This window comes from Hippichthys cyanospilos, chromosome 11, assembly GCF_059441005.1.
Source record: "Hippichthys cyanospilos isolate Australia breed blue-spotted pipefish chromosome 11, RoL_Hcya_1.0, whole genome shotgun sequence".
Classification (NCBI taxonomy): domain Eukaryota; kingdom Metazoa; phylum Chordata; class Actinopteri; order Syngnathiformes; family Syngnathidae; genus Hippichthys; species Hippichthys cyanospilos.
The window spans coordinates 17,081,405-17,105,449 of record NC_142379.1 but is presented as its reverse complement, the minus strand read 5'-3'; the positions used below and the strand labels follow the sequence as shown (position 1 = coordinate 17,105,449).

General features: G+C 38.2%; 3 protein-coding genes across 4 annotated transcripts; 2 read left to right on the top strand and 1 right to left on the bottom strand.

The window, feature by feature from the left end:
• The first annotated feature begins 4,902 nt into the window (after positions 1-4,902).
• Positions 4,903-9,207, top strand: LOC148416192 (mRNA decay activator protein ZFP36L2-A-like). Its single transcript, XM_088427849.1, has 2 exons — positions 4,903-5,099; positions 6,951-9,207. Exons 1-2 carry the CDS (start codon positions 5,046-5,048, stop codon positions 8,136-8,138), a joined length of 1,242 nt encoding a protein of 413 aa, XP_088283975.1. The 5' UTR covers positions 4,903-5,045; the 3' UTR covers positions 8,139-9,207.
• Positions 9,208-13,525: 4,318 nt separating this feature from the next.
• Positions 13,526-16,154, bottom strand: trappc6bl (trafficking protein particle complex subunit 6B, like). The gene is made up of 7 exons (XM_088428494.1): positions 15,999-16,154; positions 15,627-15,724; positions 15,470-15,537; positions 15,276-15,393; positions 15,115-15,198; positions 14,726-14,819; positions 13,526-14,272 (listed from the first exon to the last, which is right to left on the bottom strand). Exons 2-7 carry the CDS (start codon positions 15,720-15,722, stop codon positions 14,241-14,243), a joined length of 492 nt encoding a protein of 163 aa, XP_088284620.1. The 5' UTR covers positions 15,723-15,724; positions 15,999-16,154; the 3' UTR covers positions 13,526-14,240.
• Positions 16,155-16,224: 70 nt separating this feature from the next.
• On the top strand, positions 16,225-21,310 carry bloc1s3 (biogenesis of lysosomal organelles complex 1 subunit 3). 2 transcript variants are annotated; one of them, XM_088428429.1, is made up of 5 exons: positions 16,225-16,588; positions 16,668-16,854; positions 17,033-17,133; positions 18,350-18,547; positions 21,125-21,310. In XM_088428429.1, the coding sequence occupies exons 1-4, from the start codon at positions 16,475-16,477 to the stop codon at positions 18,533-18,535; spliced, it is 588 nt and encodes a 195-aa protein (XP_088284555.1). In that variant the 5' UTR covers positions 16,225-16,474; the 3' UTR covers positions 18,536-18,547; positions 21,125-21,310. The 2 variants fall into 2 exon arrangements, with proteins under 2 accessions (XP_088284555.1, XP_088284554.1); XM_088428428.1 differs by having other exon boundaries at positions 16,228-16,588; positions 18,350-21,310.
• Positions 21,311-24,045: the final 2,735 nt, after the last annotated feature.

Genomic DNA, 24,045 nt, shown 5'->3' with positions numbered 1-24,045 from the left:
CAGCTTGAGGCAGTGCAGTTCTGTACCACTGCAAATGACAGAAACTAATAAATGTGAGGCCTTGTGGCCGTTTCCCTTGTATGGATGAAAAGACCATCGTATACAGTATATGCTCTATCTTGGTGCTTCATCAGTCTTTTAACATTTTGAGAGAGAAAATATTTCTCTTTTCAAAAGCAGGGTGCTGCTCTCGTTACATCATTCACACAAAGGGCAGGACTGGTCAGCTGCCATACAGGGAAAATGCCAGGTGGGTCAGTGTCTTTTGGAGTCCACGCAGTGCTACTTAATTGTTTTCCTCCATGCATATGCACACATTTATGCCAGCCCAGCATTGTCTTCAGGTGTATATAGTATTGTCAACAGAGCCTACATCTACATCTGCTTAAATTTGAACTTTAAAAAAGTATTGTAGTACAAGCTTTCTTATGCCCCTTTTCCAATAGCTCCACAGCACACCACTCCACTTGACCATGCACAGCACCACACCAAATCCTTTGCATTTCCATAAGGAGCCAGACGGGATGGGGTTTGGATCAATTAAACTGTGTAAGATTCATGCACAGTGTTCATAAGTAGCGAGCCTCTGACGCTGTTTATTATTCAATGTTGCATGATGCTACAAATTGCAAAATACAATAGTCATAAACAGCACAGAATCTTTCATATATTGATAAAAAAAATGTTTTAGGGTGAGACTCAGCCATCTGCTGCACTGGCTGTAGTCACAATGAAAATGTATACAATACTGGATGCACATTTGATGTTTTCGTCAACATTGAACCATATTTACAAATTCGAACGAATGATGAAATTGTACAATCATGAATTTGCGAGCGGCAAACAAAGCTCTCTGCCAGCGCTCATTCATTCTGAACACAGAGTTCAGTCACATTCATTTGGCGACTGCCATCTTAGAGGCAGAGACCACGATCGTTGGCCGGGGGGGCAGCAAGATTCCTGGCTGCAGCTGGAGGCCTTTCTCTTTCAAGTGAATGGGACAGGGCGGGACCAGTTAGTGCATTTGAGAAAATCTTTTACCCAAGCTTCATCTATTTGTAATCTGTCAATAGAGTTTACAGCTGTACACGTTATTATTTTTAATACATATATATATATATATATATATATATATATATATATATATATATATATATATATTTATATATATATATATATATATATATATATATATATATATATATATATATACATACAGCGGACCCCGTGTTACAACATCCCTGACTCACGTTATTTTCATGTTGCGACGTGGAGGACTGAGTTTTTTTCATCCCCTCCTTATGACATTTTCCCAGTTTTGCTACTGTCATGACCCTAGGGGCTTGGCTGTATTTGTGTTGTTTCACCTCTATCTGCAGGTGTTTTTAGGTTATTACACTTATTTTCAGTTGCCGGCCCTGCAACTCGTCACTACAATTCTAATATTGGTCGGCATCTCCTCATGGAGATGGTGGTCTGCTATTGGTCGGCCTCACTTGTTTCAAAATGGCGGAACGGTAAAGCTTTGTTCGATTGTGAGTGGTTACAAAACTGGATTTATAGTGCATTTTACTGCTTGATTCAAAGTTGAAAAGGTTAGCCATGGGTCCCAAGATTGCGAGTGATGTTAAACAGAGAAGTAAGAAGATGATTTTTATACAAACGATGCTGGATATAACCCTTATTAGGGAATATGGGCATAACAAGTGGCACTCAAAGGTAAATAAATCATTTCTATATTTTTTTTATTTATGATGTTTTCTGATTGTATACATGTATATGATATATACGTAGCACTTACTATACTATTTTGGTACCAATTTTTAATATGTATGTACAATCTTGATTTTTTCCCCTGGGGTTCTAAACGCATTAGCTATTTAACATAGGTTTGGAATGCCCGTCATACGGCGAATTCGCCAACCGCGGAACGGATTCATCTCATAACACAGGGGCCAACTATATATATATATATATATATATATATATATGTGTGTGTGTGTGTGTGTGTGTGTGTGTGTGTGTGTGTGTGTGTGTGTGTATATATAATATACTGTATTTCTATGACCTTGGTGACAGACGGCTCAATCTCACTCGTTGTAAATCCAGGAAATTGGTGTGTGCTTTGGAGCGCCTTGCTGCATCGCTAACAGTAGTGAGAGGGCTGTAGACAGCTGGCAATTCAGAACCTCGTCTGAGATTTTTGCGAAAGAAGTTTTCACTGGAAATACGAAGGCCCTCTATACACCAATCCAACAGTAAATAAAGCTGTTTGGGTCCACAGGGACATGCCGTTTTAAGTATGTAAATTTCAGACGATAGTGTTCCCTCGCCACTTTGCGCTTCACTTTTCAAAGGACCATCATTTCAGAGCAGCACATGATGCAATGTAACACTCCCATAGTCAATCCTGACATGCAATCTAACGTAATCTAACAGCCCTAACACATAATCTTGTTGAAACAATGACACCTTTGCTTCTACATCTGGCACTACATAAGGGCATTTTGGCAAGAACTCTACATGACTCTCAGGTTGAGTGCCTTGTCTGACAGGAGCTGTGCAGAACTTACAAGAAGGGGGAGGGGGCCGGGTGTGGGCAGATTGGAGAGCGTGACAATGCAGACAGAGGCTAGCCCTTTAAAAACAGTTGCAAAGCAATGTGGGAATGGGCGGGGGAGGGGTGGTGGTACTCTCAGTGTCGAGAGTTGAACAAATCCATATACCGTATTTCTGTGTGATTATCTGATGTTCTGACTGTGTCTTATAAACCAGTGGGGCTTATTGGCGCCTGCTTTTTCTTCTTGTCTGTTTTTGTCCTCTAGTTTCCCCCCTCTCTCGTGCAGTATTTTCCAAGCTAATATCTAGTGATAATGATCATTTGTCACCACAGCCCAACCCAATTCAAAATGTTCAGTCAGCTAATAACGCGCCCACAGACGCCCTGCCAACAACTTTGAAGTTAAGACAGTGTTTTTCTAAATCAAGCAAGGTTCCGAGTAGTGGGTTGAGGCCCTAATGAAAACGTGAACATTCGCAGCCATTTTGGCAGTGTGGGGCTAATGGAAAATGACAATATTGACAATTACACCTGCTCTACCAGCCAGTCCGACTGTCGCAGGTTAAATCATTACAATTGCAGTGTGTGTGTGTGTTGGTGCTAGAAATCTCACACACAGTCACACTCAAACACGCACATGCAACAGAGCTCATTCTAAAATAAACGTTCACCAACTCCTCATTCACTCCAGACTTCAAGCACTGATCCAGTTTCAATTGTGCTTAGCCTTTCTTAGTGTGGCGGTATGCACAAAAGAGCATAAATAACATGCAGGACTACATTATGTGCTTAACAGGAAGACATGGTTCCTGAAAGGACCGTAGTGTTTTGTTGATGATAATTCACTTTTGGTTTACAAAGGGATTTGGGGATTTTTCAGGGCAATACGAAAACCTGTGTTTGGGATATCCTTTGGCTTTGTTTATTTTTGTTTTGACATCCATGATGCATGCTGGTGAGTATGAGATAAGAGACACACAGGCCCTCTCAATTCAGATACTGTATTGTCATGGCTGTTCTCTGTTGTGGAATGTTTCACACATCTACATTTACCTTTGAAATCAAAGACCACACTCCTCCCAGTCTGTGTCATAGGGATAGGCTGTCTCCAATCCTGATGTTTCATGTCTCTCTGTTATTTGTCTGTGCTTTGGGCTCCACAGTTTCAATCACTTTGCATGTACTGTACATGGTCTCCATGCCTTCTCACAAAAAAAAAAAAGACCATCACGTACCAATAAAAAAGGTTTGGAAACACCTTCAAATTCAAATGATTTCAATCTCATAAAACTTCACACTCTCATAGAGCTGACAAGGAAATGACAAAGATGTGCAAAGCTGTTATCCAGGTAATGGAAAGCTACTTCAAAGAATCTAAACTGTGAAACATTATTTTTGTAAACAATGCTTTCATTTACAAAATAATTTCATCGATGTTTCTACACAATTTTGATAACTTGAGTATTAATCTATATTTGAGATTTTTTTTAAACAAAATAAAAAACTTGGCAACTATCAAAGCTTCTGTTTAAATGTGTTGCAAGATCCCAAACTGTCAACGTGGAACAATGTCAGAAAATGCTAACTGGCAGTGGAATTGATCGTTGCCTTATATCGTTGCAAATAATGAGCTAAAGTTCATACTGAATTTAGCATTGAAACAAACCTATGAGTGTCTTTATGTGATAATTGACATTTTACGTGAGTATTTCCATACACATTACGATCACTAGTTACCATTACCGTGACTAATCAATATGTGTTCCAGAGACTTCTGTATCGTTATGAAATTGAGGGGGGAAAGGTTAAATTAACAAATCGTTTTAAATCGTGAAAAAAACTACTAAAGGGTTCCCCCTTGTATTTTATGTTTTACGGGATTTCAAGAATTCAAATCAATCAAGATGTCAATCTCTGTTGACTTTTACCTCAATGTTTTACATAGCGGTAGTAAAGAATAATCATCTTATTGACAGGGTTCAAAAATTGCAAGTAAAAACTATAAAGCCAGAGAAGAAAGTATTCAAGATGTGTAAAGTTTATTTTGTAACAATCTTGTTATACTTTGCTAATCCCTAATATTGCACGTGTTAATCTAGAGCAACGTTTCAATACAATTGAAGCAGGTTTAGGGGTGAGGAGAGCGATGCATGCTGGGTGTACCCCTTGCCTGTTTGACAAGTGACGTACCCCAGCGCAACGTTCTGAACGGTGTTGAAGTTGCGTGCGCATTTTGTAAACTTTACTTCTGGAGCTGCGGGGACCGGCAGACGTAGTAGGATCGACTTTGGGCTAAAGTCGCCGCGAATGGGAGGCGTGGGCGTGGCCTGCAAGTAGCAGTGGTAGGTTTTAAACCCACACGTGGTCGGACTCCTCAGCTTGTTGAGCGTTCCACTAGAAACTTCTGATCGACTCATGCCACACACTGGGCCACGCTCATCGCTGCGAAAGCGGACAGGAGCACACTGAAAGCTGAGCAAGTATCATGCCGTCTTACCACCTCGACCAGTTCGCTGGCCTCGACGAAATGATGTGCAAGGTAAAGTCTAAAACAAAACAATACTGGAAAAAAAAAAGGAAGTTGTGCACAAGATGGCCACATTGGCCGTAACTCGCTGGTAGCGCGCCACAAACTTTGCAAACGTTCGACTGGCTCGGCGTAACTTTTCATGGTCAAGACACGTAGTAGCTTTTTTCTGATTAGAGTGCGACTATTGCATGTCGTCAAAGTTTGGCATGGAACCGAACGTGTCATACTTGGTTGCATTCTAGGTGCAGGATGTATGTTGAATTCAAAGTGAAATAGTTTAGAGCAGCGCGCAACATCTGTAATTGTGTGCAAAATAACGTCAGTCAAAAGTTTTCTTGTGAAAATATGCCCATTCAAAAACAAGGCCAAACAGTTGATCACGTGCTTCGGCAGCACCCGTCTACGGCTATGCAGATATTTCATTTTCCCATCCAGCGTTCCTTACCGGGTGTGGTAATTTTATTGAAATGGTCTAAAAATGATTTATTTCAAATAATTGCGGTGACCCCCCCCCCCCCCCCTCCAAAAAATAAAAATAAAACTTCCAAAAGCAGATTCCCTGCAGTTTGTAAGTGCAGTCATCATTTTCTATAATTTTTGCCTTTTCCTTTTTTTTTTTTTTTTTTTTTTTTAGAAGGACATTTTAGCATCTGACAATTTTGTTTGCAGGTATCTCAAGTAAAAATACCACAAGTTTAATACGTCTTTGTCGATAATGAAAAAAATATTGGATAATGAAAAAAATATTCAATGTGTGGCGTATTAGATGGATAGAGGTGCTCATTAGGAAGGAATAGTTTTGAGACAAAAAAAAAAATAATTATAAAAACTTTAGCTACCGAAACACGCATGCGATGGAGCCTATTTTTTTAAATTATTTTCCGGAGTAGATTTTATGAAGATAATGAATAGTAAATCGCTCCAAATAAGTTAAAAACATTCCATAATGAAAAGTAAATTGTATAGTCAGCATCACTGCCAGTTATGTCCCTTTGACTAGCAGTAATGAAATCAGCTTAAATTGTTGACTGTAGATGTGTAGCCCTGAAATGAAACAAGAACAGCAGTTAGTCTAAATTTGAGGGCAAAAATATTTATTCAGATATCCAGTTAGTGTGAGTTACACCAAAATAAGTCAAATTGCATGACATTATAACAAAAAGGAGAAGCCTTGACGAAAGGTGGGTAGAGTTGCCAAAATATTTACTCATCTAAGTGTAACCTTACTTGAGAGTAAATGTATTCCAGTAAGTAAAAAAAAAATGAAATTGCCACATGAACTCGGAGTAACTTTCTGAGCATAAATGTCTTTCAAATTCTTTCAGAAGAAAATGCCATTAAAAATTAGCTACTTTTGTGCTGAGGAAACACTGAGCTGAGGGATTTTATTGACCTTCACAATATTTAAGCTGCTTGTGTTTCCCAAATCTTGGATTGAAACTTCACTATACAAAAGATAGTTTATGCTCAATTGTCCATCTGTGTGAGTTACATATAGTGACAGGCAGTTTTTGTTTTTTAATTCCATTAGATGGCATTAAATTAACTTGTGTGTCATTTACCTATGTAAGCAATAGTTGACCTGTTGGGTGTACCATGAATTTGTTTTCTTTGGTCATTTATTTTATGTTGTAAAATGTGAGCTTTTGCTCAATAAATTTTGAGATGAAAAACAAGACGTGTGTATGAGAAACTTACTAATTAGCTGATTGTATGCAAATCCTTCCAAAGGGAAGAAACTGAGCTAGAAGTGCATTTTCCGTGATGGAAAGTTTTGTTTTAGTTGGACAATTGCTAATGTACTTTTAATTTTTTTTTCTGACAGTATGGTGATTTTGCCTTTTTTTTTTTTTCTTTTAGCAATTACTGAGCCTTGACATGAGAGGGCAGGATAGTCAGCTACCGTCCCTCAGTTTAGAAATGAAGACACCAGGCTACATTGCACGGCATCGTAGCTGTGGCACATCCTTGTCTCTCTGCACCACTCCTCCAGACAATGTCTCTCTGTCCTCCACCATTTGGGGGCAGCGACCAGAGAGCCACCAGGCTTCCCTTTTTCCTAATGCCGTCCAGTGGCCAAAGCAACGCTTCCTGTCTCAGCGCTCAGTCAGCATGGTGGAGAACTGCAGCGCAACAACATCAAGACTTAGCTGGCCTGACTCAGACATGAAGGACCCTCAAGAAGGCATCAGCTCCGCCGCGTTGAACCCTAGCATGTCCTCATCCACCTCCGCTACTTCCTCCACCTCTACTCGCTACAAGACAGAACTGTGTCGTTCCTTCACAGAGAACGGCACATGCAAGTATGGAGGCAAGTGCCAGTTTGCCCATGGCCCCGAGGAGCTGCGGGACCTCAGCAGGCATCCAAAGTACAAGACCGAACCGTGCCGCACATTCCACACCATTGGCTTCTGTCCATACGGGATCCGCTGCCACTTTGTCCACAACAACGAGGAGGAAAGAAATCCCATGCCTTGCTCCTCTTCCTCCTCCGGCTTTGCACCCCTGTCTCTCCCCTCCACGCGCTCCCACAGAATCCCGCTCATCAGACAGAGTGTCAGTTTTGCAGGATTTCCCTCAGCGCCCCAGCAAACCATTCCTCCTCATCCTCACCCTGCCTCTTTTTCACGGGCGCCATCTGTCTCTCCTCCTTGTGCTGACATCACAGATCTTCTCTCTAATGTCTTCTTGGAGATGGACTCTACTACCTTCGAAGCCTGCCCTGCCCCCCAGTACCATCATCCCTCTGCCGTAGTTACACACTCTCCTTTCCTGCCCTCCCCAGACTCAGGCTGTTCCCCTTCTGGTTTGTCACCGTCTGCGTCTCCATCCCTGAGGCAGAGCCCTGGCGCCTCTGCGTTCTTTTCACGGTCACTGGGAACGAGATCTCTGTCCTATAACTCCCTTTCAGACCAGGACCAGGATGGGAGCAGCTCGCCTAACTCGCTCAATGGATCGGAGTCCTGTGGTGGCATCAATGATGGAAAACGACTTGCAGTATTCAGTCAGCTCTCTGTTCCCGAGGACACTGCTGGCATCTGCCTTTAGGCTGTACCACACTCCCTACATGCACATTTTAACGTAGCGGCCCGTGTTTACCCAAATTCTTGCTGACTTCCATATAAATGTTACATTAGCTGCCACATTGGGGTAAGCTCTTCATAGCTACCACAAAAAGCATAGCAAAGATAGATTGGGGGGGGGTCTATGGTCTTAGTGTATGTGTATCAAAGCCAAAGGCCTCTCATTTTGTAATTGAATGTTGAGTGGCAGAATCAGGAGCACCATGTGGCCTGATGTTTAAGAAGCACTGTACTGTATTGTTTTATAAGCTGCTCTTGTCGCCTAACTCTACAATCTGAGGGTTTCGCTGCGGTCTCTGGCCTCGGTTCACAGGCTTTAAAGCTTATTGTTGTGTTTTTAAGCAACTTGAAAGTACCTGCAGTGTTGCAGGTCATGTTGAACATTTTGTTTCTCTACTCTAGAGAGGTGTTTTGAGGGAATGTGTTTTTTTTTTTTGTTTTTTTTTGTGTTCGTTAGCCACAAGTGTTGCACCTATCCAGTTTATTCAAGATAAAACAAGCCCAAATGTTAGTTACATCACAAATGATTCCTAAATATAATACTGCAATTTTGGAATACATATTTTGCTTATTTTGTACAGTTAACATTGAAGAGTTGCCATCATATACAACTGAAAGATGCAAGCCTTGGTTTGGAAATATTGATCATAAACATTCCCAGATGTTGCTTTTTTTTTTTTTTTTTTTGACCCTCCCTGTGACTTCCCTGACTTTGTCTATTCTAATTATTGTGTAGGTTTTTTTTTTTTTTTTTGATCGCTAAAGCTACCAGCTAAAGCTAAACCTTTTAGAGATGTTACCAGCTTGTTGTCTGTTAAATATAGTTAGATGATTACATCTTGTTGCGCTATTTAAAAGGGCCTTTTCATCGACATGTTTTGCGGCCTGTTTAGTGTTGTAGGTGATACTCTTTAGTAAATTAATTTAATTTATTTTAACCTATTTATAGAGGTCTTGATTTGTTCATGCTTGTATCAAGTTAATATATTTTTTTCAGTTCTTGAATAAAGTTGTTTAAAACATTTCTGACCTCATTTTAAAGTTGAGAAGTACCTTACTATCATTGGTGACCAGTTCTTGGCTGCGCCCTACATTGAATTGGTGATGAGGAGCACAAGTGCTCTAGAAAATAGCTAAATAAAAGTATTATAAAATGCTGTATTTATCTGGGTCTAGAGCAGCAGCATGGGTTTCAAGCAAAGATGACAGATGAAGAGTGGACTGTGAAAACTTTGTGCAAACCAAACAGGATCACTACTAATGCTTCTATGCTATGGTTTTTTTTTTTTTTTTTTTTTTTTTTTTTGTGCTGCACAAACTACCCTGATAGAATGTAGTGACCAAAAGCAGAATCTAATTTGACATGCTAATAACGGAAGTACACTAGAATTTATGACACTGGTGATCAGTTTTCAATGACTGACGTATTCAATGTGTAGCAGTTTGTATTCGGTAGTGTACAACTGTACTGAATCATTTGGAGATATTGTTGTATTATTTGGTTGGATTACACGATGCGGATACATTCTACATTTTAAGCAATTGTTTCACAATTATTGGTGACAATGAGCCAAAGTTGAAATTTGATTTTAAATGCTGTTCAAATTGTGTTTATAAAAACGACACTTGGGATTCTTGGTCAAAATGTCTTTTCCTGAGTTTTTAATGAATTCATGGAAACTCCAAACCCTGTTGATTCAGTGTTTTTCAAATTGGTTACAAATAAGATGACCTCCATAGAAGTAATGTCTTTGTTTACAATCCATGTACAGTATCATTAACCATTGGAAGATGGCCAGGGGGCTAAATTTACAGTCTAAATGCATTTAGACATGGCTCATGTTGTTCAACAGTGCTTAAACTTAGGTCTATGCGACAGCTCTGTTCACATGCGGAAAGTTTTGCCAAAATGAATAGAAGAAACGAACACTTCCCAAGGCCTGCTGGAGCCTGTGTGACAGCAGCATGCTGCCATGGAGATCTCATGCAGAGATAAGAAGTCTTTTGTTTGAGAGTTTAATCTTACAGAGCTTGCTCTCCCACCCATTTCCTTTCTCTCTTAACTCGCCACCAAGACAGTCCAACCCCCCCAGTCCCTCCGTATTCCCTTTCTTTATTCCTCTCCTTCAGTGATGTGCCCCTCACATTGTAGCCTCAGTAGTTTATAGCGCTATTGGGAGCTATTGGCTTCATTAGCACAACACTGCTTTAGTTATGTATTATTGGGCTTTAACTTTATCCCCTTGGGCTATTCTCTTTTAAATCGTAACTTCTTCATGCATTACATACAGTAGATACAGAGGTCCAATCCACACACATGCATATGCGGGCAAGAAGGAGCCAAGAAATGTTGCTATGCTCCAAACCTTCCATGCTTAGCTCTACTTTGTTGAGCCGCTAAGTACAAATGGGGAAAGCAAGCCTGGAACATAAAAGTTGAGTTTTCAAGAACAAAATCTTCATGGGAATTTTCAACTATGACCGCGCCGTGAAATGCCCTTAAAAACAAAACAGTGAATGCAGAAAGACCAATAGCAGTTTATTGATAGCGGCCGGCTATAAATGACTTTCATCCACACTCATTCAAGCACTATTATCTTGTCACTTTTAACATGAGGGGTGTCTGGGAGTGATTAGTGGCTGTAAAGGGTTTAAAGGCATGTGTGTGTGTGCGTGTGTGCGCGCATTGCATTGTATCTGACAGACATTCTCCCACACTCTTGCCCTGTGGGGCATAGGAAAGGCAGGCAGATGGCCGCATTCATGTCCACCACGGGTCAACATATGGCCTATAGAGACAAAGTTACTGCTTGTGTGTGAGAGTGAGAGACTCATTCTCAGTATTCATGAGTGAAGGAGGTTGAATGATAAGGCAAAGGCGGAAAGAAGTAATCTCATAAATGCTCATATAAAATGATAGAAATGAGTAGCATAAACAACAACAGAATGCCACACTTCTGAAACTTAATAACTTCCCTTTATTCAATTTTCAGAAAAAAAAAAAAACGTTTTGGAGTGAGTATGTAAACTCTTACATGATGATTACAAATGTGTGTGCATGTTTACTGAATTTGACCTACAAAAAAACAAACAAACAGAAAAACATTGTAATAACTTAGAAAACCTTGCCTGGTGCATGGTTAGGATACTTCCTATAACAAATACAAGTACTGTGCGGTACTGCTTTCAAACGTAGGATTCCATTAAGTTCACAAACACAACATTTTTCTTCCAATATTCCAATAATACTGAATCTGTCACACACAAGAGACAAAGAAAATGGGAAACGTTTGTGGAAGTTTTGTTGATGACGTTCACACAACTCGACTTGGGCAAGAGTTATCGGTCTGACTTGAAGGTAGTGTGATGATTTGCATTGACTTGAGAGGATTAATTTTCATAATTATTTTGGAAGGATTACAATTTGTACAAATTTTGGACATACTGACCATGTGAGCCAATAAAGTTAGAGGGAAGATACATTCCACTTCCTGTTTTCAGTCTGCCCTATCAATGTGCTCAATAAACCTATCAAACATACCCTCCTTGGTTTATTCCAGTCATAATTTCTCTCAACCCCCAACTTCCTCCACTTCTCATAAATTCCCACTTTTTGAATTTCATCATCCTCAAGTCTCCTTTAGTTTCTCAATATCGCCAACCCAGTTTCCACACATACAAGACTCCCTCTCCACCCCATTTCTGCGACTACCGCCCCTACTAGATTTCCCCCCTCTAATCCTGCCTGCAGACGTATTTTACTTTCAGAGAGGATTTGTGTTTTCAAGTTTTCAGTGGGTTGCAGCACACACATATTATGGTTAGTTCCAATCAACCTACAGTTTGTTATGCAAGTGAATTGCTTTTGTTCTGTTCATCTGACAGAGTAACTTTTTCAGCTCAATGAATATGTATATGCATTGTTTCAAAAGCTTTAACCTGTTTTTGAAGAGTAACAAGCTGAATGTAAACCGATAATAAAAAACTTAAGTTCGGATCAAAATTCCGCGATTGCCTTCAAATTTATCTAATGCTCCTAAAGAAGATGCCTAGAACACAGGGCAGATTTTGTTACAATCCAAATAACGATAAAACTATGTATCATTATGGTCACGAACTGTGTTATTATTCAAATGTTTGAGAACACATTTAATGCAGATTGTACATGGAGAGGAAGACATCTCCCAAACTGCATCTAACATTTACATTGAACAATAAATATTTAGAAATGAATTACAGCGCTGTGCTTCCCTCTAGTGGCTGTAATGACAAAATCCACAATAGGTTTGGACTTTTGAGCATGTTTATTCTGACAAATACACAAGTCATTTAAATATGACAAATCGCACCGCATACTTTTAGCTATTTTATATAGATCACTAGGTGCCCTCAGATGAGAGCATGAATATGTTTGATCACCATCACCAATAGTCTTTTGTCTGTTGTTTTATACTACTCTGATGAAACCAGAACTAGTGTGCTGACCAACGAAGACCTCTTGAGAAGAACTCATAAAGAACTTCAATATTGACTGTTTCAATTTCAGCACTTTTGGAATTTTGCGTTTCATTGTTTTATGCCCAAATTTGGCTGGGTCTCACAAGTCCAAATTTAATCAAGCATACCATTCAATAACAAAACCAATAGTTTTTTTTTTTTCTCGACTAGAATGCAAGGAAACAATCATACACAAATGATGTGATTTAATACACCTATTCCAAGAGAAAGTCTTAGATGGAGGCAAATGAAAAAGCCAAAAGGAGAAGACAAATTATTACCAGCGCAAAGTTCATAAGCTTGCATATGTGATGGTATGGGGGGGTGTCAGTGCCCTTGGCACTGGCAACTTACATATCTGTGAAGATATCATCAATGATGAAAGGTACGATAAAACGAGGTTTCGTGCTGCCATCCAGACAACATCTTTTCTAGAAATGTCCTTGTTTTTTTAAACAAGGTAATGCCAAGTCACATTGTGCTCAAGTTACTACTGCCTGCAGTCCTGATCTGTCTTTCACTAATAATGTATTGCACATTATGAAATGCAAAATTCCACAATGGAGACCCTAGGATTGTTGACCAACAGAAATTGTATGACAAGCAGTAATGGGAAAGAATTCCACCTACAAAACTTCAACAATTGGTGTCCTCGGTTCCCAAACGTATATTGAGCATTATTAGGAGATGTAACACAGTGGTGAAAATGCCCCGTCACAAATTCATTGTGTTGCAGGAATCAAATGCAAAACAAGTGAATATTTGTTTAAAAAAAAAAAAAGTTTTTTCTTTAAACATGAAATATCTTTTAGTTTAGTTTATCCAACTGAATATAGGAAGAAGAGTTTTTGCAAATGATTTTTTTCAGTTTTTATTTACATTTAACATAGTCTCAACTTCACTGGAAATTGGGTTGTACTATCCTTTTCACATTTCCAGTCAATGGAATTTGAAAATTAATGAATAACATTGCATTTAAATGTTACATTACAAATATCAGTTTTGTTAAAATACACAGGAATATAATTTCAGTGCTGTTAATTTTGGCCACTGTAGCATGAAACCTATAAAATGGTGGTCTAATGAGTTTAAGTTCACTGTGAAAAATTTAACATGAGAACACAGTTTGAGTGGGCACAGGCATGCAGAATGAAATTAACTGAAAAAAAATCTTGCAAATACCTTTATCTGGCACAAGCAGTGAAAAAAGACAATATACTTTCAATCAGAATGACCTACATGATAATTCAGCACTTAGTTCGACTTATTTCTATACAGGACAGTATATGGAAAAAAAACCAAACACTTCAAGAACATAAGAAAAAATCAGCAAGGAGAAATGTTGCATCTGTATCTAAATTCTATGTAAAAAGTAGCAAATCCCACATGACTGTGAGCATCAGAACATACTGTATCTTGGATCCCTTGGGAAATATTTTGGATTTTCTTTTCTGTTGTTTCAGTGATGAATAGGAAAACAGAAAGGCAGCGATGCTACTTTTGGTAACTTCAGAACCTGCTATGAAAGACAACCGTGCCTGAATTCAGCAGAAAGGTGGGAGGGACCTTGTCATAATTTCTGAATTACCACTTGAAACTTGCCTGCAAAGAAAAGAGCACAGTTAATCATTTGCTTTCATTTAACTGTTCCATACATCACTTTCATGTCTTACATATGCAACAATAAATTGTAAAGGCAGCAAGACCTTCTAATAAATAGCCTCCCAAAGGTGGCTGCAACAAATGCCTGACAAAGCATCTAGAGTAGTAAGCCTTCGGGAGCTCTGACCAATTGTGCTTCATCTACTTAGCATTTTTTCTGTTTTTAATTCACTATGAGGATGTAAAAGTCACAACGGAGTCTAAAAAGGCTTTACAAGTTACAAAATTTGATCCACAAAAAATGTTCGCTGTGCAAAATACTTCTGTACAACTAGAGTTACTAGACATTTCACGCAACCCTAATTGAAATACTTTCAGGACGTTTGCAATGACTTCAAAATTAGAGGAACCAGTGTATTCCCCATGAAGAACAAGAAGTCTGTTGGTACTTACAGGATGGCATAATTGAGACTTCAGCTGTAACCACACTTTCAAGACCTAGATTCGAAAGAGCTCCTCTGACCACACCACAAGAAAAGGCAAGGTACTGGGGAAACACATACTAAAATTAGGAACATTATGATAATTATACACACACACACATATATATATATATATATATATATATATATATATATATATATATATATATATATATATATATATATATATATATATATATATATATACAGTATATAATATATATATATATGATATAGATAGATAGATAGATAGATAGATAGATAGATAGATAGATAGATAGATAGATAGATAGATAGATAGATAGATAGATAGATAGATAGATAGATAGAGACACACACACCTATAAAGTGTGCCCTCACCTTGGGTGCTTGATCCAGATATTGTTTACCATTAGAGAGCTGTGTTAGCAAATTAAATTTGTTGTCCTGTAATACATAGGTTCCCTATAAAAAGATAAAGAAACATAAGATGCTCATCTCAGAAAAATATCAAGAATCAAACGATTTAATTGTGCTTTCACCTGATGGTTAGTTCTGAGATTGTCCACCTGCCTCCTGAACACTTTTGTCCAGAAGTCCTTACAAATAAATTTCATTATATCCAACTCATCCTTGAAACAGGGGGAGTCCCGAGTCAACCTTTAATGGATAAGCAAGTACAACATATGAAGGAGGATTGTAAGGTATTGCAATTGAAGAGTAAGGCGCTACCTACCTCTCAATGAGCCCTTGTCCCACTCTGTAACCCATTCCTTCCAAAATAGACACCCGAGACGCCCTGTCCTGAATGGAAAAGTAACATTGAAAGTTATAAAAACGACCAAAAGCGACACATCGTTTAAAAACAAAAATCGTAATACTTTATTAGAAACCTTATTATCAGACTCTCCCTTGGTGGAATGCAGATCCCTGTAAACGTGTGACACAATCTCCATATGGAGAAATTCAAACAAAGCGTCGTCTGCCATGTCTGAAAAACCATGAAATAAACAAAACAACTAATGTCATTTCAAAAATGGCAAACATGTTGTTGAGTCAAACTAAAATCAGTGACGGAAGCTAATACCAAACAGCGAGGTTCGCTTGAGCTAGCTTAGTAGCTGGCATTAAAAAGCCCCTTTCATTGCGCATTTATCAAGTTAAATCAAATGTGAAGTGAATTGGGTTATAAACTGAGTTGTTGGTATGTTATGTAAAATGCAACGGCGAAGGGTGACAAGGATAAAATAATTCGGGAAACCAACCTGTCACACGAACTGGAACAACAAACGTAAACACAGACACACTTCCGGGAGTTTGCTCGCAATCACACTCCGGGACAGCCCGCGGAAACGACTCTGAATTAAATGTGCCCGAACCTCCACTGGGATTGCACAACAGAGCGCGAGAGCTCTGTTGTGTCCAGTATGACCTTTTTTTTTTTTTTTTTTTTTTTTTTTTTTTTTTTAGCAAGTCAAGTTTTATTTTTCTAGCAAGTGACAGCGTGACATACATACTGATTTTTGATTGGACGATAGAAGTGTTCTATTTCCGGTTCGCTCATGTGATCGACCTTACGTTGTTGACAATCCGGGGTTTGTTTTGCTTTATGTATTGTGTCGTTTTACGTTTAACTATCAAAAGCGAGTGACGGTCGTTCTGTTTTATATTTGAATTTAATTCAAATGTGTCATTGTGGTCGAAGCAGGTGTGTACGCTTGCTTCTTTGTGTACAGCGGTCATGTCCAGCAGGTACCAAATAGTGGTGCAGGGCGAGGCATCAGAGACAGACTCCGACGATGAGGTTTACATTACCTCTATGCCATCCCCTCAGACGACTATTGGAGGAGCCAAGGTAGTTTTTTGACTGCGCCTGTGGAACATAAAAATAAACCTGCAGTTCGATCTTCCAGAAATCTTGTTCATTGTCCCAGGTTCAAGGGGAAGCCTCTGAAACAGACAGCGAGGATGAAGTTGACGCGACGCACCGAGGTTCTGCAATAAGTCTCGAAAGTGCTAAGATACTCAAAAAAGACTTACCTCCACTCATTGTATTGAGAGATCACCCTGATATACAGTCAGTTGTGGAAGACAGACCAAGCCCTACACATAAGCCATTTGGTGAGGAATGTGGAATACCTGCCTGCCTGCCTACCTACTTACCTACCTACTAATCTACCTACCTACCTACCTCCCTCCGTCCTTCCTTCCTTTCATCCGTCCACCTACCCACCCATCCAACCACCAACCAACTAAATACATAGTCTATTAACACTGATTTGTTGTGTTCAATTTTCAGGTGATACCTTATTACAACAGAAGTTGCAGGAGTCAAACAACCGGCTCTATTCGGATATAGGACAGATGTTACGACACGCATATGGCAGTGCCAGCAAGGAGGTAACACACATTGCTTCAAATGGAAACTACTTGCACCATATAATGAGATCTATCACAAAAACTTGATTAAAAGCTACCCTACAAACAGCAGCCAGTGTCATATCATACAATAGTGTTTGTTTGTGGTGGTGTAAAACTAAACTACATTATTTTACTTTCATGTAGCTAAATAATGAGGTCTAAACAGTATTACAGTTACCACTATACATTTTGCATCACTGAACTACAACCACAGTACTAAAGTTGTTTTTAACCCAATTGCTGACAATCACAATTGTTCACTATTGTTTATGCAAAGGTAGAATTTCATTGTAATGTGTTTCAGCTTATTAAATGTGTGTTTATGTGGTCATTATGGTATGTATCACCACAGTGTATTAGGGTCACCTAGACCAGTAAAAAAAGACAAGATCAGATATAGTCATCACGCCGAGATAAAAAGTCACTACACAGAGATTTTAGGGTCGCCTAGAGGAAAAAATAAAAGACGATGAGATTTAAAGTCATCATTGACGTAAAAAAATAAAAACTCACCGCTCCAAGATTTAAAGTAGTTGCGTAATTGAAACATTACTCTGTAGTCATTGCAATATCAGTGCTTCAGAAGCTCTTGAAGCAAGACATCCATTGCATTATCCACCCAAAGTCACAAGCCAACATTCCATCATCAATGAATGGGATGCTGAATTATTGCTTTGGTAAGTTGCAGTTGTGTTGTTGTATAACAAAATAACACTCAAGCAATGACTACAGAGCAATGTTCTTAAATCTCATCTCGTTTTTTTTTTTTATTTCTCTCTAGGTGACCCTAATACGCCACGGTATTGTCCATCTACTGTATGAAGATTTTGAAATCTTGAAGTTGCGTTGTTATTCAGCAACCTGTTTGATGTAATTGTAACCATTTACATGCTACCATGTAAATATATATACCTTAAGAGTCTAGTTGTTCTATTTGAACTTTTGTAGATTACAGTATAATGACCTGGTTAACTTAGAATATACACACATGAGGAAAAGACCATTTTTAGCAAATACCATTCGGTACTTTACGTGATAATGAACATTAAGCAAGTTAAAAATGACTGGACAATTACATACATTAGGCTAACGATATAGTTTCAAAAAATTTTAAGCAGTAAATTTACGTACTAATTTCACTGTATGAGAAACAAAAGTGACATTGTTTCTCTGTGATGAAATGTTCTTGTCAAAGGTGCGTAGTGCAACATCACAGCTCAACACATCACAGAGTGCCATCATCAATGCTTCCCACAGCATTCGGCTGATTTTGGATGACCTGAAGGCTGTGTCTGAGAAGATCGACATCATCACCAGCTGTCAGATATTACCTGATATTAAGATGAACCAGTCAGAAGAGAAAAACACTCCCGTATCCTGAAGAAACAAAAAAGTATACAGTAGATGTTATGCACCAGTGGAAACATTTACCAACTTGACTTGGTTTGCTTGCCTTGGTTGTAGGGTACGACTATAATTTATCTTTTGATATAAATCGGTGATGAATGGAATATTTATTTAATACTCTATATTGTTTTGTTGCATCTGGCACTATAGATTATTTCCTGTGTACATTGTTTTAATTGTATTAGCTGCACCATTTTAAGATATCATACAATCTAAACTTCAATTAATACCAACATACAAGCAATATACCGTATTTTCTGGATTATAAGGCGCACTGGTGTATAAGCCGCAGCAGCAAAACATGAGCAAAAAAATCTACATTTGTTTTTGTCACGGATAAGCCGCACTGGACTATAAGGCAGGTAATAACATCAGATCTTTAAGCAAAAAGATTGCATATGAAGTTTTTTTTTTTTTTTTTTTATTATGTACTTTTTTTGCAGCAACATCCTCTCTTTAACAGACTGAACATGTCTGCATGTTTAGTCCCAACATATTCATAGAAAATGGATGGATGGCTATCTGATAGTTAAATAGCAGTTCAAAATCGAAATCAATACTTCAATAGAATCTTTTTTTTTGTCTCCCTTTGTTTGACAGTTTATTTTAGTGAACATAACACATTCTACATAATTCTTATACAATCATAAATACATAAATAAAATGACATATACTGTTTACTGTATATAAAATTTAAACATCACAAATTTATGCAAAATTATATACATTCTCTTATTAAATTTAGACTTATATATACATATATGTGCTTGCTGTTGGCTAGCAAAAACAAACCAAAACAACAACAAAAAAAAACAAAAAAAAAACACAGATAAGCCACATTGGACTATAACCCAGAGGGCTCAAAACACGAGGAAAAAGTTGCGGCTTACAGTCTGAAAAATATGGTAATTGTCTCAGATCTTTGTAGTTTGTTTGCATCAAGACTTACCTAAAATGAATTTTTACAAACACTTATCAGACTTGGTTCAAAGTAAATGTAATTTTTGATTCGTGACATTTCATGTTTAGGAAATATGTGCTCTACCTATGTAACACATTTACAAATACATATTAAGTCGAATGATTCGTAAAGATGCTGTGGTTGGTCATAACCACTTAGTGGACCTGCAAATATATGTTACAGTATTACACAAGTGTTATGGAGTTTCTCTCCAACAAGTGAAATACAATTTTAAAATATCTTTTTAACGAAAACACACACACATGCATTGAACTCATAATGAAATCACCCTATTTCAACAAATATATGTTACCTATATGAAACACAAATACAGGTGTGAGACCTACAGTTTTCAGCATTTAATAGTTCATATAAAAACAGTAACACCACTGAGGTTAGTCATCAGTAACCGATTGTATAAGGAAAGGGGGCATTGACCTTCCCAAGGTCAGCGGTTTCCTGTTGTGAGAGATAAAGCCAAGTTGGACATCTAGCCAAATATTTCTGTGACAATCCAATCATCAGTATTTATTTTGAATACTATGTAATACTTTATAGAGTTGTTTACAATATGTTATTTCATAAATTTTGATCTTCTCTAGAACTATGCAACACAGTTAACATGTTGTCATACTGCAGTCATAAACAGTTTCCATAGTGATGTTATTAAAAGGTGGATTAAATCGGGTGTGTCCCAAATGAAGACCAGAGCCTCATTCATTGCACACAATACACGTCGACTCCTTTTTGTGCAATTAGTTTAAAATGTTAATAATACTTCAAAAGGTAACTTTTGCATATTTAGAATATCAAAAGTAGGTTTCTATTTGGCAGCCTTTGGATTAATTTCTTCCCAAAAAGTTGGTCTCAATTTCAAAAAGGTTGGTAACCCCAGACCAATGTAACCCTTATTTCTACCAGTGGTGATGGCGTCGTGAGTATGTGTAGTGAGCACATTTTTGCCACATGATGGCATCACCGCTACAAAAATTCCAACAGCTGTAGTCTAGGCCTACTGTACGTTTGTCTCGTCTTGTCAAGAAAACATCACCAGATATAGGATGTTAATCTTGTACTCTTGCAACTGATTATTTTGTTGATTATCGGCAAAAATGTGTTTGAACTGTGTTTCAATGCCATCACAAGCTGTGCCTGCTCTTGCTGTACTTTTCTCGATTTCTCAAATCTGATCAAGTGAAAAGTCTTCATGATGAGAAGAGATTCCAAATGTGGCACTTTGGTTCTGTTTCCTGTTTTACCCATCTGAAGCACAATCACTTTCATCCTATTGAATGGAGCCAAAAATAGCCAAGCAGATAGATAATACTATAAATGATGGAATAAATAGACACTACATGGCTGTGGTACAAATGATAAAACTACCATAATTCATTAGCTGCCTCATCAGCTGTCCTATTTCTATTTTGGGTCATGTAAACAGTAAATTCAACAAAGTGACTCTGATCCAAGCATGTCTCCAGTGTTTAGTATCTTTAGAGTGATGAGGCCTTTACTTGGTGGTGGTGACATCTTTGTTTAAGTCTTGTGATCATCACTTTGTCCATTTCAGTGTGATGGATGTGATTTGACGCTGTCTTTCAGGAAATGATTCACTCCCTGATGAAGCTGGGAAAAAGTCCCAGAGGAAAAGACTACTGTACACCCACATTTTTATCAAGCAGTTTTATGCCAAGACACTTCACTATCATTAATCCTGTTTAAAGTAGATAGAGGTGCAGAATGAATGTAACTGAAGAACCTTGGTAATAAATATAAATGGTAAATGGACTTGCACTTATCTAGCGCTTTTCTTCCTTGTGTATAAGGTAGACTGCTCATTTACCAACTGGTGACACAGCATCAGGAGCAACTGGGTTTCTGTGTTTGGCCCGTGAAAACTTCAACAGCGTCCCAGTGGTTGGGGATCAAATCCACAGCCTCTCAGTTGAGAGTTTTGCCCCTCCCGTGGAGGCGTTTCTTCATGTAGTTTGTCAATTAACTACTATTATAATCCATGCATGTCATTAATATGCCCTCATAATTATGGATCTTCAGGTTTAGGGGAAACTCAGTCTCCAGTCACAATCTCTGGGGAACAAAATATGTGAAACATGACCCTTAATATCATATATAAATGAGCATTAGTTGATGCAAAAGTCATTCATTATGGAAAAAAAATCACATTGTCAACATTTTCTTTCCATATTTGCATTTTGCAGACTTGATTATATGTCTCCCATCCTCAGTTTAAATTGCTTTGCAGCATGTTAAGAGGATAGAAGTGGAGCAGAGTAAGTAAAAGACCCCATTAATGCATTGATCAGTTTCTACATGATACATATCACATGAGTATAATGAGACACCAGAGACACAGGATTCTGGGATCTTAATTGGAGAGATCAGCATTTCAGCTCAAGAAGCATTTCTCATATCCCAGGGAGTCTATTATCCCACTTTTAATGAGAATCTACTACCAGCATGTGTGATTATCACCCCTGCAGTGCTGAATGTGTGCCAGGGTTCAATTTCCGCATGAGGAGTTTGGAGAATGGGCAACCCAAATGCTTTAGAAATTAATTGATCAGAAAGATAAAATCCAACCCATACGTTTTTTTTTTTAATCATCCCATTAATAACCAGCAAATAATTGGTAGCAACACCTTATAAATGTCATGATACCACAAAAAAATATTCACAAAAAAGAGTAATGCTGTAATTGACACACTTAGTGAAGTTTTGTTAATATTTATTAGTGCAGCTAGAGTTTACAACAGTGTAAAATGTCACATTTGTTCACGGGCCTGAAAAGAAATGGTCATTTGGGATCCTCCAAAAATTCCTGACGGCTACCACATCCCATGTATGCCCCCAAAACTGTATCACAATCTGCTACATAGAGTAAACAGCTCACAAGAGAATCCATTATGTGCGTTGGGACAAAGTGCTTTTAAATATATACTGTAGTTGGCTACATCATCCTCGGCAATCTGATATGAATCTTTATCCAAATTAAACATCCAAGCATTGTCCCGGAAGAGCTCACAATAACACACTCAGTATTAAAATGTTCTGGAAACCTCCTTAGACATATTTATGTTCGAATTTTAACCAATGAAGTCACAAAATGACGTTTACACAATATTTTACGACAGTCATGTGATGCTAGGTGAGTGTGTATGTACAACATTATTTCAAACATGGTGGTCAGCTTGTGAGGTGCAAAGGCGGCTAATTTATACAAACTTGCTGTTATAAACATTTGCTAATTTATAAAAACTTGCTGTTCAAGAAAGGTAAGCCTCCAAACCTTTCACAATGAACATAGAGTAGATGCTGTATCCTAATGTGAAGAAAATCATTTGTGACTTTAGAAAGTATTGCTGAACCTGTGACATGCAGGCCTCTAGCGTAGTCATGAAAAGTTCATGTCACTGCAACAAAAAACGACAATGAGCCAATGCAATTATAGTGTTCATACAGTGGCCGACGGGGGCAAATGTGCAGCAAATGGCAGAATGTTACAACCGCAGGGATGAGGCAAACAAACAACTACAAACAAATATTGCAACAAAAAAAGGTGCAATCACAAAATTGAAATGAAAGCAAACTAACATTAAAATAAATGCAAAAAACCAAACCGAGATTAAAACAGCTGCACATAAAAATGCAAACTTATAAAAGAATATAATTAAAAAAAATGGAAATCAGATAAATGTCTTGGATGCGAATTTGGGGCAAAACAAACACACCCAAAAACTGCTGCAACAACAAAATGTTCTAGAAAATGTATATACAGTGATCCATCGCTGTACATAAATATAAATCCCTTGTATTTTTTATTTTATTTTTTTTTTTTCCCCAAAGGACCGTCAGTGCGCAGCAGCACATAATGCACTGCAGCACTCCCATGCTCAATCCTAATGTGGAGGCTGGAGCAATCTAACTGCCCTAATACACAATCTTGTTCAGATGAGCGCACTTTGGTTTAAAACTAAAACCAGTGCTTTTCTACATCTGGCACTATATAAGAACGTCAGGCATAAACCAGACCAGCACAGCCGCAGCACTGTGTGCTTATGTCTGACAAACGTGCGAAACTTACCGTACCTGTGGGGATGAATGGGATGTGGGCAGATACAACCAAGATGACCTTTCATGCAAAAAATGAGGATTTCTGGTTTAGCACACCACATTGAACTCATGCCTTGGGTTTAGAAGTAAAAAATAAAATATCGGTAAAATTAGTGACATGCTAAGGTAAAAGGATTCTGAATGAGTTGAGGGTAGAGCCCAAACTCATCTTCATTGTCTTTTTTTATGTACAGTGTTCCCTCGCTACGTTTCGCTTAATCTTTTTTCATTAAAAAACTAAACAAAACTATACAGCATTGTGGAGAGACACGCTATGAAGTTTTCCTTCATGCCAAAATGACAAGATAACTGTAATTGCATATGCCACGAGCACTCCTTGGATGTCAACCTAGAGTGGAGCCCGTAGCTGACCAAACAAAATAACAAGGAAG